General features: G+C 41.0%; 1 protein-coding gene across 2 annotated transcripts in view; it reads left to right on the plus strand.

Moving 5' to 3' along the window:
* Positions 1 to 14,380, plus strand: part of CERS6 (ceramide synthase 6) — a 113,369-nt gene extending 98,989 nt beyond the window's left edge. For both annotated transcript variants that reach the window (XM_086751436.1, XM_086751437.1), the window contains 2 exons: positions 10,901 to 11,057; positions 13,864 to 14,380. In XM_086751436.1, coding sequence (XP_086607562.1) covers positions 10,901 to 11,057; positions 13,864 to 14,025 — 319 coding nt within the window. In that variant the 3' untranslated portion in view covers positions 14,026 to 14,380. The remainder of the gene's footprint in view (positions 1 to 10,900; positions 11,058 to 13,863) is intronic.
* The last annotated feature ends 224 nt before the right edge of the window (positions 14,381 to 14,604 follow it).

Raw genomic sequence — 14,604 nt, forward strand, 5'->3', positions numbered from 1 at the left:
TGGTGTGCTGTAATGAACCGTAGTTATTTATTACCAGCCTTTCTCTCATCTCTGTGGGACTGGCTGAATAGCTCTTCCCGAGTTTCATCACTGCTTGAATAGTAGCATGGGATGTTAATGCACACATGCTGTTAATGCGCACACTGGGTCTCCAAACAGTAATCCAGTATTGCCAATTTGCACTGTTTTCTCTCCTTTCTTTTATCCTGGAATCAGCTTCTCTCTGAGAAAAATTGCAGCTTGAGTTACAAATAGGGCAGTGCAGAGCCCCTATAAGTAGCAGCTGCTGCAAAGATTTGCTGAACCTCTGTTTTTCCTAGCTTTGTTCTTTTTCTAGCTGATATTGACTGGTTTTGTGCAGCTCTTAACATGCAGGGAAATTGAGTCATCATCTTTCCTATTGGTTTTCTTTCCTGGCACATTTTCTCCTTTTTGGCCCTTGGAGCGTGTGTGTTGTGGGAAGGCAGCATGTGGACCCCGTCAGAGTCCCCCTGCTTCATTCTTCTGAACGTATTGGTAAAACAGAAAGCTCAAACCTACCTTTAAAAAGCATCCTACTATGTCAAAACAATACGCAGGCACTAGTTAAAGCAAGAATCCTGGTCAGTTACTTGGTAGGAATTCAAGTAGCCAGATAAATCCCAACTCCCCAAACCTTGTCTGGACTCTAAATGGACACAGTGTTTTGTGATGGTTTTAGTTGCTCTTGCTGGATCCTGAAGTCAGTGAAAACCTTTCTAGCCTGGCTAGTATTATGTATAGAGCTGGACAAACATCTCTGATTTTTCTACAGTAAAATAACTTACTTTTTAAGAAAATTAATCTCTTCTGACACTGTTTTGAGCTAATTTTCCTCAGAATATTTTCTAAACCAGAGCACAATCTAAGTTGTTTGTGGGTAGCAGACATTGAAGGAATAAATTATGATTTTGATCCAAAGTACTTGATTTCTGATGTTATTCATGCTGTCAGTGAGTGGATGCTGTAGAACTAACAAATATTATCTGATCTGCTTATATTTCAGCCTGTTTGTAGTTTCAGCAGATGACTTATAACCCATCAGGTTATCAAGAGCATTTAATAACGTTTTTGCCAAGCTAACTACAGTATATTTGAAGAACTCATAGACTTCAATTTATGGATTTAAAAAAAGATTTAATTAACTAAGTCTCCATAAATTTACTCACAACTCTTGTCTTAGCTCTTTAGCAGAGCTTATATAATGTCATCCCATCTGCTTTTGACAGAATGTTGTCTGATGTTGTCCTTCCTAATACCTGGTTATTTTATTTCCTCAGAATGTTTGCAGTGCTTGTGAACTCAGGCTTCTGAGTGCTACGTGAAGCAAAGCTGAAGTCTTTGGAGTGCTGGGTTAATACTGATCCAGCTATTTACAGGGAAGCTATAAGAAATGGAAAGGTTACAGGTGTCGTTCACCATTGTGGGTTTGCTGTGTAAATAACAAAAAGTGGCATTTGCTCAGTGTTTCCATTTTTAAGATTTTCATGTGATCACAACAGGAAAAAAAAAAATAAAAAAGGATTTCATCAGACTTCCAAAGCTGATTCTTATCCTCATTTTCAGTTTCTATGGGCTGTACCCTGTGGCTGTAATAATGTTTCCTGTTGTCAAGGATAGGCTGTTCAGTCAGTGTTCTCAATCCTTTTATTATGAAATATGTGCTTTCTAAAACTTGTGCTCTAATTGAAAACAGGACAGAAGCCATTGCTGTGCCACTTATTTGCTCAGAATTATTATGATGAGTGTAAATGTCTCAGGGGAAGGGAAACAGCATTGGTGTTTTTCATGTGGCCAGACACATTAGCCACTTTTAAATCAGCTCAGCAAGGCATGGTGACTGGAGAATATGGGTGACCTGAGGAGGCTGAACTGATGGTTGCTTCTGCCATTGTAGTCAGCTTCTCATTTAAGCTTCTTTGTAGTCAGCTGAAGTTCTCCAAGTCTCCTCTGAAATTGCATCCCTTGCAGGAAGGAGGGGAGAAGAAAAGAGGCTGACCATGGGAATTTGCAGTTTGACTGTTTGTTTGGTTTTTTTTTTTTCTAAAAGAGAGGTATATGAGAAAACTTTGCCCCAAAATACCTCTTTAAGCATTGCCCATTCTGTGGAGGGGAGAGCTATGCTGGGACAGTAGTACCACAGACAGCCCATGTGAGTGCTGACAGTCTAGGTGGCTGTAGGTAGCTTGAGCATGTGCAAACATTCTGCCTTTCTCAATTACTTTTCTCTTAGAGGCTGTATTTGTAGCACCAGGGTTTGCTTAGTGATGCATATTTTGTAGTGCTACAGACTTGATACAAGAGCAGAACAATGCTACTGGTTCACTACAAGCTGCTGATTTATGTGGGATGTGAAAATCATAGCTGTGCAAAAGCATGGGAGTATGATAGTTAATTTACCAGCTTGAAATAGTAAATGGCTTTTGAACACGATGATCAACAGCCATGATGCAGCTAAGGTCACATTAGTGCTCAGCCAGGAGACTAAACACTTTGGGAGAAACACAGCACCCATGTAAGTGACCACATTCTCTTGGTTTTATCAGTGTTGCATGATGGTAGAGTCTGACCTGTAATAGCTATGAAAGTAGAGATTATTATTAAGAAAATTAGATTAAACTGAGATCTTTATAACGCTGATTTCCCAGACTTTGGTGTGGAGGAAATTCTTACAATGCTTGTGTGGGCAAAGGTACAATTGATTGGGGTTTTGGTGGTGGTTTTTTTTCCCTCCTCATCCACATCTTTTGGCATTTCTTCCACAACTGGACCATAATACTTGAGTCATTTGTTTGAAAGATGACACTTTGATGGACACTCTGCTACCACACTTCCTTAAGCTGTGTAATATTTATGGATTTTTAAATTATTCCATTGCTCTAGGGACATGTTCACAGGACTAGACCAATGAATCCAAAGTGTGATACTCCTACTGTTGATGGTCCGTAAGCCACCTGAAAGGCAGTAGGTACCTGGCAGGTAACTGGCTGCAGCTGTTCTGTGATGTTTTGTGGGTGTTTGAACTAGTTCTGTTTAGTCCTGCATTTACAGAAAGTTTGAGTAATCTTTTTCTCACAAAGTATAGCTGAACACAAGGCAGTGTGTCAGTGTGTTCTCCAAAATAAAGAGGAAGAAATATTCCTTGAGCAGAGGTACTGTGCTTATTTTTCGTCAACAGAAAGAGGCATGGGGAAGGCTTTTTTGTTCTCTGATGCTCTGTGTTGCAAAGATTGGAAACTGGCCTCCTGTAATCTACAATAAATGCCTTTCCTATTTGGAGAATAACATGAACTCTAGGCAAGTGGATCTTGATATGTATTCTCTGTTGCTCATATAAAAGTTTTATGTGTGCCTGGAGATTTTCAGATTTGGAAGTGTCATTCTTAGCATAACATAGTTTCTCTGTGCCTGTATTATGATCACAGGCCTTTTACACGAGCATTTTGCCAGAACACATTACTGATATAACATTTTGCTAAGTATAATTACATTCTGCTAGGAAATTTGAATTCGCTCCATATCCTAATGTCTATTGAAAGACTCTCTTGAGATTTGAGCTTGGATTGTGAAGGTGTCTCTGACCTTGTATTCTTGGTTTTTTTTCTGTCCACAAGAGTGGAAATACTATTATTCATACCAGTGGGTGCAAAATCAGTTAATGGGCAGTAACTGTTGATAAGAAGGAATTGAGTGAAGAGAAGAGCACAGCTGAACCCAAAACAGCAACAGCTTGATCAGGATGGTCTCTTCTACAGTACATCAAACATGAATAATTTCCAGCTTGTTCCATCATTTTAGTTAAAGTAATTGGAAATCCTGTTTATCCTTGCAGAGCTTAAAATAACACAGTCTCACTGTCAGGGCTATGATTTCTGAAACAGGTATTGTTCCAGATTAGTATTAGAACAGGAGCCACCCATCTCTACAGCAGCTGAGCTTGTATTAGCACTATGTCAGGAGATCCTTCAATGTGGAGCTGGTATGGGTGAGCAGAACGCCATGTGATGCTGAGCTCGCTGATAAAATTGAAGCATGAGGATTTAATGTTGCTCTGAATAGTGACTCAAGAGTTTTTATCTCTTCTGTCACTGCACTTTGTGGAGATCTTTCATCAACTTACTGTCTAAAAGAAGAGGGTAATGAGTATCACCGATCAAAAAATCTGAGGAATCCATCTGAGATGCTGGTGAAAGATCATAATCTCTCTCTCTCCCCCATGCTTCCTTCCCTGTTTTATTGATGCTGTGTAGGTCACTGGTTCTTCTCTAATAACTGCTAGTCCCTGCTGCTCCCCTCATATTTGCCATGCACTGATTAGTAGCATAAGTCCTACTCTGGGGGACTGAAAACCTAAGAGACAGCAGGATCTGAAAAGGGAAACCAGCTTGTTTTTCCACTCAGCAAGAACAAAGAAGCATCTGTTCAGAGCAGAAGAGTGATATAGACAGTCTTAACAGCAGCTGGCCAAGCTGAAACTCAGAAGAGGTAGAAGATGGCAATATAGCCCTTTATGTACTGGATTTGCCATAATTACATAGCTTTGCTGCAGCATGAGGGCTCCAGGACATGCAAGTGCTATAGACCAGTTTCTTGAATTTAATTAGTATTTTGCATAGGTAAAAAGTTGGGTAACTCATCTGAAGTCTCTCATGCAGAAACATCTATGTGTGAGGTCACCTGTTGTGAAAAGTTAGCTTAGAATTGTCATTATAAGTAACTAGGACAGCCTAGGGTATGAAGTCCTATTAGAGTTCATCAAGGTCCAAATCCCAGAGATAAATCTTGACTACTGAAGAAATGTAGCTGATTTATCATCCTGTGGCCACATGTGCACTGCCCCTTCATTTATCTGTGAATCTCAGAGGGGTTTTTTTTGTTTGTTTTTTACCTGTCAATTTTATGGGATCTTTTAAGCAAGTAATGAATCCATTCTCCCAGCATCTTTGTGTGGCAGACAAGATGTACCAATACCTCGTGCCCATCTTTAACAAAAAGGAAACCATATAAAAAAGCTGGAAAAAATTTTTATCACATAGTAAGTTAACAGAACAGCTAAATCCAGAATTTAGGACTCCTCACTCTTTGTTCTCTGGTCTTGGCCACTTTTTACCATGTATAATGGAGACTAAACTACTATGTTTTGAGGTAGAAGTAAGTGCAAATGTTTATTTTTTTAAAGGAAAATTTTAAAAAGTGGAAACTTTGAAGCATTGCTGGCAGTAGTATTGTTGGATTACTTGCACTGAATTTCATTAATGCCCACCTAGATGTAATTATCTATTTGCTCTGTAATGAATGCAGTATTGAAGGATGTCTCAGTGCAGCTGGTTATGGTGCAAGATAGAATACTGTTACCTAATACACACTTGGTAAAGGAGATTTTAAAAGACATTTATTCTGAATTATTTAGACAAGCAGGTATCATGTTTTGCTGTCCTTGGTTATACTTTGAGACTTCTGGCTATTGCACTGTGGTAAGAACATGCCTTTCATTCACCATATTGCACGAAAAGTATGTTGGTCACTGGACAGTGCTGCAGAAGTTAAGGCAATGTGCCATAGCATTCATTTCAGCTGCACAGTGTCTGCTCCCATTGGATGTGATAATAGTGCCCATCACCCTGCTATGCTTCATTCTGCAGAGTTTACCATTAATTTCTTGCCTGTGTGGAAGAATGATGACTCTTTCTATATCACCTCCTTTCGTTCCTCTCAGGACCCTTTCAGAAACAAACACAGCACATTATTGCCAATTCTCAGACAAATGTAAATAATCATTTTACTCTTCTACTCATCTCTCTCTTTCTGTATCTCTCTTCCTTCATCTCCCTTTTCTCGTTCCATTCCTGGTGCAAGACAAGTGATCCACTTGCCAAGAATTGGTAACTGCTATCCAAGAGCCTGGACTTGTGCCCACTAAGTTGAGGGGAGGGAGTGTGATCTTATCTGAGTCAGTGTATGGGCCTGTTGCCGATAGCCTCCCAAGTACTGCTTAGCTGGCTAGATAAGTTAGATGGTAGAGGAAAAACGTGTGTAATTGCTGATATGATGTAGCTGATTGTTCTGTAGTTGTTGAAAATGTTTTAATTGTATTCTTGAGTGTTCAATTAAAGTGGTAGTACAGTAAGTACAGAATTACCTCTCCCAGTGGCTCAGATATTGTGGCAGCATTCCTGAAAGTCTACCACAGATTTCTGTAAGAGTAGATTGGATCTTAAGTGGTGAACTTGCTTTCATTTGCCTTCATCAGCCACGCTACATAATTCAAAATGCTAAACTGAGAGCTTCACACAGCCAGGTGCAGAACCCCACTTGGGATGTATTTATTGAGAGAAGGGAGAATAATATTGCCATGAGATTGTGTTCTTTGGTCCAGGTATCACAATCTTTCAGCGACTTGGAAAAATTGCTACAGTCCAGAACCTATTTTCAAAAGCAGAAGCTAATATTTTGTTTCGAATTGCAGAGACCTGAGAAATGCTGACCAAAGTTTTCAGGGAGGTAGAGCACTTGCAGCTTAAAGTAATTTCTCCCTGTGAGATAAAGTCCAGCTGTTTCAAATCAGATAGCCAAGAATCAGTTTCCACCAATCATTATGAAAATCTGGGATCTAACCACTGGAGAGCTTTGAAAAATTCCAGCAAGCATGCTGGAAGTGCCTGACTGCCTTTTTGAGTACTTGAACCTAAGATTTCTTTGCATATACATCCCATAGGCACTTTCTCCTTCATTTAATTCAGAATCATGCTTCTTTTTCCAGTCTCTGTTATTTGTGTAGTTGGTTAAAATATTTCCCTTGAATCCTTTCAGCAGTGGAATTGGTGGAAAGTTGTCTAATCTGTCTTCCCTCCCTCCCTTCCTCAATCTTTACAAGTAGAGTTTGTCTTCGTATTCTGCCTATTAACCCAACAATTTTTTCCCCCTGTTTCAGACCTTTGACATGAAATAATTGATTTATTCTGTGAGAAGACATTTATTTGCTTTCTTCCGTTGTTTTTTTTTTTTCTGTAGTTTTCTGTATTTTTCATTCAGCTTCTGCTCATCCCTACATGCTTAGACGTAGCCTTAGCTGCATCTGCACACCTAGCCTGTTTGTCAGGTCACTGACCCCTCTTAGCATTGCTGAGCCATTACTGAGATCCTTTATGCAGCTTTAATGGAGAGTTCCAGTCCTGTCCTCAGTTTGCCAGACACAAGCAGGTTAGAAAGCGGTCTGCTTTTTCAATGAAGGCTTATTTCCCATCTCTAATACACAGTAAATGACTCATTTGCATGGTGAAACTGCTTTTGGAACCAGAAGCACTCTTTTCTGGCCTTTCTGTCTTCCTAATATTTTGGACTTCTGCAAGAGTGGACCATCTGCATCTCTAAGCTGATTTTTTGACTAGACTCCTGTGTCCCCAGAGGTGAATTTGGTCCAGTGAATGAAAATATAAACAGAAACCTGTAGAAACTACATTTACAATTCTGGAGCGTATAAAATTTTAGACATAAAAATAAGACAGTTGTATGTAAACAATGGTAGTGACACATACAGGAACTGTTGATTTCAAGTTTGAATTTGATATAGTGGTTAGAACTGAAATAAGTCCTGATGAAGTAAAACAGTGCTGACCACAGCTGTGTTTTGGTATGCATGAGAGAGTCCCCTTGAATTATAAAGTGAGGTATTGCTGTGCTATGTAGAGCTGCCATTGGCAGAACAAATTACACAAAGCTGAGACTGAAGAGTTTTAGCTGACAGAAGCAATAATATGACAAGGTTTCTTTTTCTGGTGTTTGCTCCATAAACAGAAGGCGGTGTAAAAACACAGCTGTATAGTACGGTTATAAAGCATACACTTCTCAATAAATTATAAAGCAAACATGCAGTTTAGTGTTGGAAGGCAAAAATAAAAAGGTAGGAGTTCTGTTATGAAATGCTCTACAGTATTAAGGCCAGTATATTAGAAATGACTGGTTGATTTTTGACCAATGCTGTTTATACACAAAAATTACCACTAAATGTTGCATTCTGAGTTTGCTGTCTGTGCATACTTCTTACTAATACTACTTGAGCTGATTTTTATGTTGTTGGAAAGGGTTGTGGCAGATGTGATTGCTTATTAAAAAGCTGGGCCCAGTATCTGACTATCCAAGTGAGAGCGGTGCTGTGCTGGGCTGCTGCGGGCCCGAGCGCGGGCCTGTCCCCGTCCCGCCTGCCGCCAGAGCCGGTGCGGGCCCGGCGCTGGGCGGCCGTTAGCTTGAGTGCGTGCGCCATCTCGTGGCTGGCGGGTGATAGTTAATGTCAAAAACAAAGAACATAAAGCCAGTGACTTTTAAATGCATTTTTACACAGCAGGGAAAATGGGTAGAAGTTGGCAAATCCTCATCTTGCCTTCATTTTATCCGCCTAAGTAACAGGCATTCATAGATCGTTATTTGTTTCCAAAAATGCCATTGTTTCTACTGCCTGTTGTTTGCTCTCTGCTCTCAGGCTGTTTGCTGAGGTCTGGATTGAAATCACCTGCTATGATGGAGTACTTGGGCTGAATAATTAGTGTTGTATTCACAAAGCTTCAGAAGCGTTGTGGTTTTGTTTAGTGAGGAGGGGCCTAAGGTGGTAGCTTCTGTAGGAAACTGCTAGAAGTTGCTCCCCTTTGTTCAGTGGACTCAGCCGGGCCTAGAGCGGACCCACTGCTGGCCAAGGCCAAGCCAATTGGTAGCAGAATGTTCTGTGATAACGCCTCTGCAATAACGTATTTAAGAAGGGGAAAACAGGAAAAAAAAAAAGAGAACAGAAGATGTGAAACAGCTGAGCAGGGGCAGAGGCACAGAGGGGGAAGCGCAGGCCTCATGGGCCTGGCAGGCCTCACCCTCTGGCCTCTTGCCAGGCGGCCGACTGGGCCCGACTCAGCCCGGCCTGCCTGCAAGAAGTGGACAAGAGATGAGATGGATGATGTGAAGAGATCCTGAGAGGTGTCTGCCAGCTTGTTGTGAAGAACTTTTCTTGTAAGAGGAACGGCTGCAGACGCCAAGGTCAGTTCAGAAGGAGGGGGAGGAGTAAAGCAGCTCCTGGCCAAGATTTCCCTGCAGCCTGTGGTAACAACCATGGTGGAGCAGGTTGTCCCCCTGCAGCCCATGGAGGTCCACGGAGGAGCAGAGATCCACCTGCAGCCCATGAAGGACCCCACATCGGGGGAAGTGGATGCCTGAAGGCATCTGTGGCCCATGGAGGGCCCACTGGGGCAGCCATTCTGGAGAGACTGCACCCCATGGAAGAGATGATCCACGCCAGAGGAGTTTCAGGAAGGACTGTGGTGTATAGGTGGGACCCCACAATGGAGCAGGGGAGGAATGTAAGGAGTTCTTCCTCCGACAACGAAGTAACGGCGTAAAACAACACGTGATGAACTGACCGCAACCCCCATTCCGTTTTCCCCCCTGTGCTGTTCGGGGAGGGAAGGCAGTAGAGATAATGTTAAGCTTGGGAAGAGGGAGGGATGGGGGGAGGTTATCTCATTCTCTGTCTCATTCTCCTGCTAGTTTTAGTAATAAATGAGTAGTTTTCCCCAAGTCAAGTCTGTTTTGCCTGTGATGGTAACGTTAAGGATTTCTCCCTGTCCTTACCTCAAACCTCGAGCTATTTTTTTTCTTATATTATCTGCCCCTATTCTTTCGGAGGGTGGGGGGAGTGAGAGAGAGACTGCGTAGTCTGGTCCCAATCCGGGCTGAAGTAATATTGTAACATCACTGTTACTGCCTGCATCGGAGATGTTGATTCTCAAAAACTTGGTTCAAATGCCTAGAACTGCCCGTATTTCCTTGACACCCACCCCTTGCCGCTCCCACGTAGCCCTATTATCCACCTATCCTTTATGTAACTGCTACACTTCACTCTTGCTTGTACATAAGTGGTGTGCAAATTGGATTTTGAGCAAAAAGTGGCCTCCAGAGCTGCCCAGTGCCTTAGCGGTTAGTGCAGGCACTCAGGATGTTCGAGACTCAGGGTTAAGCCCCTTGACTGGCTGGTTATTTTGAGTTTGGAATCCTGTTGGTGCTGAGGTTTCCACTAAATAAGAGTTTATGTTGGGAGACTTGGCTGAAGCCTCTCCCCATTTTTAGAAAACCCTTCATGAGGCTGAATCCTGCCATGCGTGTGCCATTGTTTTACATGCCAGTGAAGTCTCACTTTAACTGAATAGTCTCAGACTGTTTTCAGCTCCACATAGCACATCACTCATGTTACTGATACCAAGAGAGCAAAGGCATCCATAGAACACTGAAATAAACCCATGGGCTTTGAGATTGAGTTTCGCAGAGAGGGCTTCTGATGGGAGTACCTGGGGAGCGTTGCCCTGCTCTTGGTACACATTTGTCTCATGTAACACAGGAGAGGTTGCAGCTCACTGTCAGAGCCTGGGAACATGGTTTGAAGAACATGGTACTGCATGTGGTTTGTGCTGTAGTATAACCGTCCTCATACATGCTCTTAACCTTGCTAATATGGGGGCAGAAACTCCTACTGAAGGCAATTGAGATGGGAAAGCTTAATTTTAAAAAATGGAATAAAATAATCTTTGTTATTAATCAGTGAAGGAGTTATTTGAGATAACCAACACCTGCCAGCTTTATAAAAGGAGAGAAGAAATGCACACTGAGGATCTTTGTTTTCTGTATGTGATGTTTGCAAAATTAAGTTAAACACTGAAAGCAACATTTTGATGTTGTTTCTCTCTGGAGACACCTGTGTGATTCAGTCTGAGTCACTATTACTCTGAGAACCAACTATCTGTGTGGATCCTATCAAATCAAGTACTTGTCATCTTGATTGAAAAAGGGCTTCTTTTAGATTGTTGGCTTAAGGGAAGTGTAATTATTTTTCTGTCCCTTTCTCTTCTAGGATATTAAATACAACATTGTTTGAACTGTATGAAGCTCTGGGCAATTTTCCTGCCTTGTGGGTCTTCAACATGCTGCTTGTGATTCTTCAAATTCTGCACTGTTTTTGGTCTTACCTAATCGTAAAGGCAGCCTACAAAGCTATTTCAAAGGGCAAGGTAAGACAGCATGATTCTGTTTCATATTTAGGATTTTAACTTTTTCAGTATCAATACAGGGTCGCTGACTTTTTCGTTACTTTTTCTTTGTAATCCATAACACATTACTGAAATCCATAACACGTTACTGAAAACTCGTATTTCCTTTCACGGAAGCTTTTTTCCACTCCTTCTAACAAATGTCAGATAAGTTAATATACTCTTTATAGTGATTGTATTTAGATGTTCTTTCACTCTTCCTTTTTGTAATCTGGTACGCTGAACAAAGCTACATTAGGGAAATTGGATTAAACTCAAGCAGACTTCTTTCTTGGGGCTGCCAGTTCAGATTTTCTTCTTTGTAGTAGTTGTTAGCAAAGTGTTCATTTCCCAGCTGATAGCGATAGTAATAATAACACAAATTGAAATTCTGCTGCCTTTGCTAGTAGCAAAGTTACAAATCGCAGCCTCTTTTGGGGTTTGTTATTAATGAGGTTCTGCAAAGGGCTGTGTTTTCTAGGATTGCTAGAGCAAGACTCATTGTGATAAAACTCAGTGTCTTGCTGCCATTATTGTATTTCACAGGTAGATACAACTCACAGAAATGCTAGCCCTGTTACACTTGCTGTGCAGATACAGTACTCACAGATGATAGAAATAATGCTTACAGATCATGTAAAGTACCGGGCATTTTGCCATTAAAGAGTAGAGCACATGAGTAGATGTCTTAGGCATGTGATCTCTCCCGAAGTGAATAGGATTGTTCTGCAGAAAACTGCTTTCTATGAATGTACTGGAGAGCTCAGCCTCATACTGGACAGAGCCCAGAATCTACCACTTGCTCTGTGTGAAAGACAGTGCATTCATGAACTGTGTTTTGCCTGGAAGCCACACTTCAGTCTCCTCTGCTTTTAGCGATTATTAGCCTCAGCTCTCCTGTCTGAATTACACCAGTGACTTCAAAGAGTGCTTCATACTCTGTCTTACTCTGCTTGTTTATCCTTTCCCTTGTGCTGTGCTGGAAGGCTGGGAAGTGGAACCCCTTGCATGTAAGTTTCTTTAAATTTACTATATAAAAGATTTCTTCTGCACAGCACTGGTGTTTGTGGGGTTTTTTAATTTGTAGTTTCTGCTTGGTATTTTTATGCATTGTTTGTGTTTATATATTTAATGAAGGATATCTTTAAAGGCCACTTTTTACTTCTTGCCTGTGCATTGCCTACTATCATTCAAACCCACTTCTATCTATAGTATCTGGGTGCTATTATGTTACAACCTTTTTTACACATATATATCAGCAGGAGAAGCAGCTACTCTGTCACCATTCAGGAAATATACTTGAAAGTGTAAGTCCTCTGCCTTGTAGTACAAACAATTGCACAGGAGAAAATTTAGATTGTACAAGAGCAGAGTTAGATAGTGACCGAGTAAAAGATGCATATACACGACATATACACAGAAGATTCTTCTTCCTTCATATCTTAATTTACTTCCTTGCTCACAACCCCGTTCTTTCAATTTCTGCAGTAAAATAAGCAGTGTTTTCACAACAGGTTATGGATATTAAACTTGTAACTAATCTCAATCATCTGTTTCTTACTCACCATTATGCTTAGGAGTTTTACAAACCTAGATGTATATTTTCTAGACTCCTTTTGTAAAAATTACTCCAGCAGGTTCTTCTGAGGATAAACAAAGAGAACTACATACTGCAAGATATACTGCATTTATATCAGGTTTTATATGCAAAGGCCCTGCTATGTTGCTGCATTTTAAAAATAAAGAGTGCAGATCACATGTTTAACAGAAGTGTCTGCAGCATAGAATCTTCTTTTGATTGTTTGGCTTCAGGGCAGGATCCTAGCAGAAGAATTTGGAGTGAATCTAATATATTAAGAGAATTTAAGATGACGCAGAATTTTTCGATTATGGTCTCGATCATCTGGTCTGCCCTCACGTCAGTCACAAGCACTCAGTACCCTGTGCTTGGCCCATTCTCTTCTGTCTGATAGAAGTGTATTTCTAAGGGTATTTCTGTATCCCTGACAGCTTTAACATAAAAATCCCTTTGTATGAAAGAGTCTGAAGTAGTCTGTTAATTGAAGCTGTGTAAGTATGGAATCAAATTTCTGACCTCAGTTGAAGCCCAGTTTCATGGGTGTCGGAATTGTGGGCTTGCTAGATAGACATTGACATTAAAAACTTTACTTATTAGGAGGTATATGGGAACTGGGTACTTCTTTTTTCTCTATTCCCAAGTGGAATAGTGTCACTCAGGTGTTATGATATTGCATGGATGGTAGCACCATTGGGAACCTCAAAGGCCTTTTCTGAAGTGAGAGCTAGAGAGCAGCACTGTTGCCTGGAGCCTCTAGAAAATGAGTTGGGATGTAGCGGGAGGAAGTTGGGGTGAATATTTTGTATTATCTGGTCACAGAGAAGCACCCCAAAGGAAGCACAGGAAATAAAGTTGTAATAAGAAGGCAGAGGGATGGGGGGCTACGTTGAACTCGGGAACTTGGATTGTTGATTCCTTTAGTCTGTGCACAACTCTTTGTCTTGAGCACTGTGCCCTCATTTGGAAATACTACCTTCAATGCACCAGTGCAAAGTTATTATCCTGCCTTTGCACGTGGCATATGTGTGGACAGGCATCCGTGTCTGAAGTGAGTCCAGGCAGGCAAAGGCAGAGAACTGTGCCAGAGTGGAGATCGCCTTTAAAGCTCAAATTGAAAAATGTTTGAATTCTCTGATTCTGGCTTGAACCTAAAAGCTCAGTTGTTTCCCTACAATCACCTACTGCTTGCTTCTTTTTCAAATTCTACAGGTAGCAAAGGATGACCGAAGTGACATTGAGTCAAGCTCAGATGAGGAAGAAACAGTACCTCGTTCACAGAGCCCGCACAGCACTATCGCCACTAATGGGACTGGCGGTGCCAATGGGACAAACGGGTATCTTACTGGTGGCGCTTGCTCAGAGGAGCATTAATCCTTGAGTTCAGTCACGAGACATGAACAGAATGAACTGTTTGCTACTGGAAGTAAATTATAAGTTATGAATGCAGTTTCTTCATATATCTCAGCATCAGAAAAAAATTAGGAGTATCAAAGCATTCTGATAGCACACTGCCATATTTCCTGTTTGTGAATGAAGACAACACACCATTCTATATACGTAGGCATGCTGTATGTGTATGTAACTGACACAATGGGAGCAGTATTTTCACTTGTACTGTCTTTGAAATATTATTTATTTTGTATTCTTTTGGGAACTTCTGGACAAAAGGGAATATCCATTCTCCAATTTTATCTCTTGGGATTCTCAGTGGTGGAGAGCATCACACTTGGATCTCTTCTGTCCATCCGTGTTGCTTTTGCCAAGTCTGCTATAAGTAATAGTTGTTTGATTTGTTACTTGCAGTAAGTTAGAACATAGCTTTATAGATTCTAGATCTGCTTCAAATATTTTTGCTATCTTTGTGTTTTAAAGTGCTGGTTTTGAAATAGCCTATCAAATCACAGTGGCAGTTCCTCCAACATAAAATTTTAAAACACTGGATTGGTATTT

Source organism: Chlamydotis macqueenii, chromosome 6 (assembly GCF_036417535.1).
Source record: "Chlamydotis macqueenii isolate bChlMac1 chromosome 6, bChlMac1.mat, whole genome shotgun sequence".
NCBI lineage: Eukaryota > Metazoa > Chordata > Aves > Otidiformes > Otididae > Chlamydotis > Chlamydotis macqueenii.